At 53.5% G+C, this 1,640-nt stretch overlaps 2 protein-coding genes across 2 annotated transcripts; one reads left to right on the top strand and one right to left on the bottom strand.

Moving 5' to 3' along the window:
• Positions 1-42: 42 nt before the first annotated feature.
• PHACADRAFT_167427 (uncharacterized protein) lies at positions 43-297 on the top strand (the record flags this gene model as incomplete). The annotated part of the gene is made up of 1 exon (XM_007402640.1): positions 43-297. The coding sequence occupies one exon, from the start codon at positions 43-45 to the stop codon at positions 295-297; it is 255 nt and encodes an 84-aa protein (XP_007402702.1).
• Positions 298-443: 146 nt separating this feature from the next.
• On the bottom strand, positions 444-1,335 carry PHACADRAFT_266169 (uncharacterized protein). Its single transcript, XM_007402641.1, has 3 exons — positions 1,066-1,335; positions 894-1,016; positions 444-844 (listed from the first exon to the last, which is right to left on the bottom strand). Exons 1-3 carry the CDS (start codon positions 1,317-1,319, stop codon positions 565-567), a joined length of 657 nt encoding a protein of 218 aa, XP_007402703.1. The 5' UTR covers positions 1,320-1,335; the 3' UTR covers positions 444-564.
• Positions 1,336-1,640: the final 305 nt, after the last annotated feature.

Below are 1,640 nucleotides of genomic sequence, written 5' to 3' on the forward strand. Positions count from 1 at the left end.
GGGCCAGCGCGGCGCATACTATGTCAGCACCCTCAGTTTGGCATGGCCTGGAAAGGCTGCAGCGTCGATCTCACGCGCATTGCCTGGTACGTCGGTAGCGGTCATACTGAACCGCGTCGGCTCCCCCACCATCGGCTCCTGCGAGCACGCGTACGCGTCGAGGACGACGACGTCGAAGACCTCGCTTCGCGAATGGAGGGCGTCGATAAGGACGACATCTTCGACAGCATATGGCGAGACGGTGGCCATCAAAAGCGCGACGCAGAGCTGGCCACCCGCAACCCGCTCTGGCACTGAGCCCGTTCGACTCCAAGTTCAAGTTCAACGAGGACAGGCTCGACTTCTCGACGCCACAGAATGAGTCGGGGAACAATTTCGTCGTGTCGCTGCCTGACCAGCTGCCCGACCAGCACCATCTCACGCGACAGCCTCTGTAGAAGGTGGGAAAATCGCCTGCGCATTGGTGTACTGAGTGTCGTTCCGAGCACGATATAATATAATAATGTCCCACAATATAAAATAATAATGTCCGACATAGTGTGTGAAGTGAATACAGAGGAACAGTCAGTTGACGAGCTGGCTTTGCACCATCGTGTCGACTAGCTCCTCTTCCGTGAGCTCCATAGCTGTATCCTCGAACGTGGCGCCGTACAAGATACTGTCTGCCGTATGTTTGCATGTTGTAATCTTCCATGCTTGCCTCGGATTTGATGCGTGTATGATGAACCGCCTTGCAAGTAACTGATGAATGTTTCCAAGGAGGCTAATTGCCTGAGGTCGGTTGATAAGGCCAGATGTTGGTATTGCAAACATCGCGGCGCGATGAGCATGGAAAATCCAATGCCTGTCGCGTGTCAGGCCAGCTAATGCACAGACCACATATAAATGCTCACAGCTTAGCCATCTGGGTGCTGTACTGTTTGAAACAGCTTCTATCATGACTAACCGCCGGTGTGACCTTGTGCAAAAGGAAAAACATGGCAGCCGCAGCAGCATATTGTAGTCGATGGAAGAAGCTACACTGGGCAGTAAGAAGCCGGCCAGGCAAATTATGGAGTTACGCACTCTTTGTAGGTTCTGGGTTCATGAGCCAGCATTCTGTCATACTGCGCGATAATTCCATCGACTTCTTCGTTGCTCACAGTGCGTGTGGGACCGAACAAGGGTGTGACTCCCGGAATTCCAAGACTGGCAGTTTGGTCGACCGTATTGAGAGCTCTATCTCGCCTGATGAGGTCTGAACATATCACGTCAGCTGCAACCTGGTGCTGGGTTATATAATAGTATAGTTTGTCTGCTAGCTGGGTGGGGTCGAGCATTGCGTGAGATCACCTTAGTGCTGGTTGGCGTCAGGGTTGGCTTTTCTTAGCGCTGGGCTGCTGCCCGCCCACTGGAACAAAACTAACTGGTCGTGTCGCGCTGTTTCTCTGGACCTCTATCTTACCCTTGGACCTCTATCTTACCCTTTGGACACCTCATACCTATGGCTGCTCTCTTGCCACTCCCAGCGGCGTTCCCACTGCAGTGGCTTGCCAATGGACCTGTCGGCTATGGGATATCCTACGACATTTTTACTCGGCCGACTGGGGATCTTCCGCCAGACGGTTGGGGAGCGGACCGAAGTACACTCCCTCTTCATC

Source organism: Phanerochaete carnosa (assembly GCF_000300595.1).
Source record: "Phanerochaete carnosa HHB-10118-sp unplaced genomic scaffold PHACAscaffold_301, whole genome shotgun sequence".
Taxonomy (NCBI): Eukaryota; Fungi; Basidiomycota; class Agaricomycetes; order Polyporales; family Phanerochaetaceae; genus Phanerochaete; species Phanerochaete carnosa.

Bases quoted from the DNA above. Each gene is read 5' to 3' on its own strand.
- PHACADRAFT_266169 (XM_007402641.1), bottom strand. From the start codon at position 1,319: ATGCTCGACCCCACCCAGCTAGCAGACAAACTATACTATTATATAACC. The intron at 1,017-1,065 runs GTGCGTAACTCC...TGCCCAGTGTAG, and splicing joins GAACCCAGAACCTACAAAGA to CTTCTTCCATCGACTACAAT. The intron at 845-893 runs GTGAGCATTTAT...GACACGCGACAG, and splicing joins AGCACCCAGATGGCTAAGCT to GCATTGGATTTTCCATGCTC.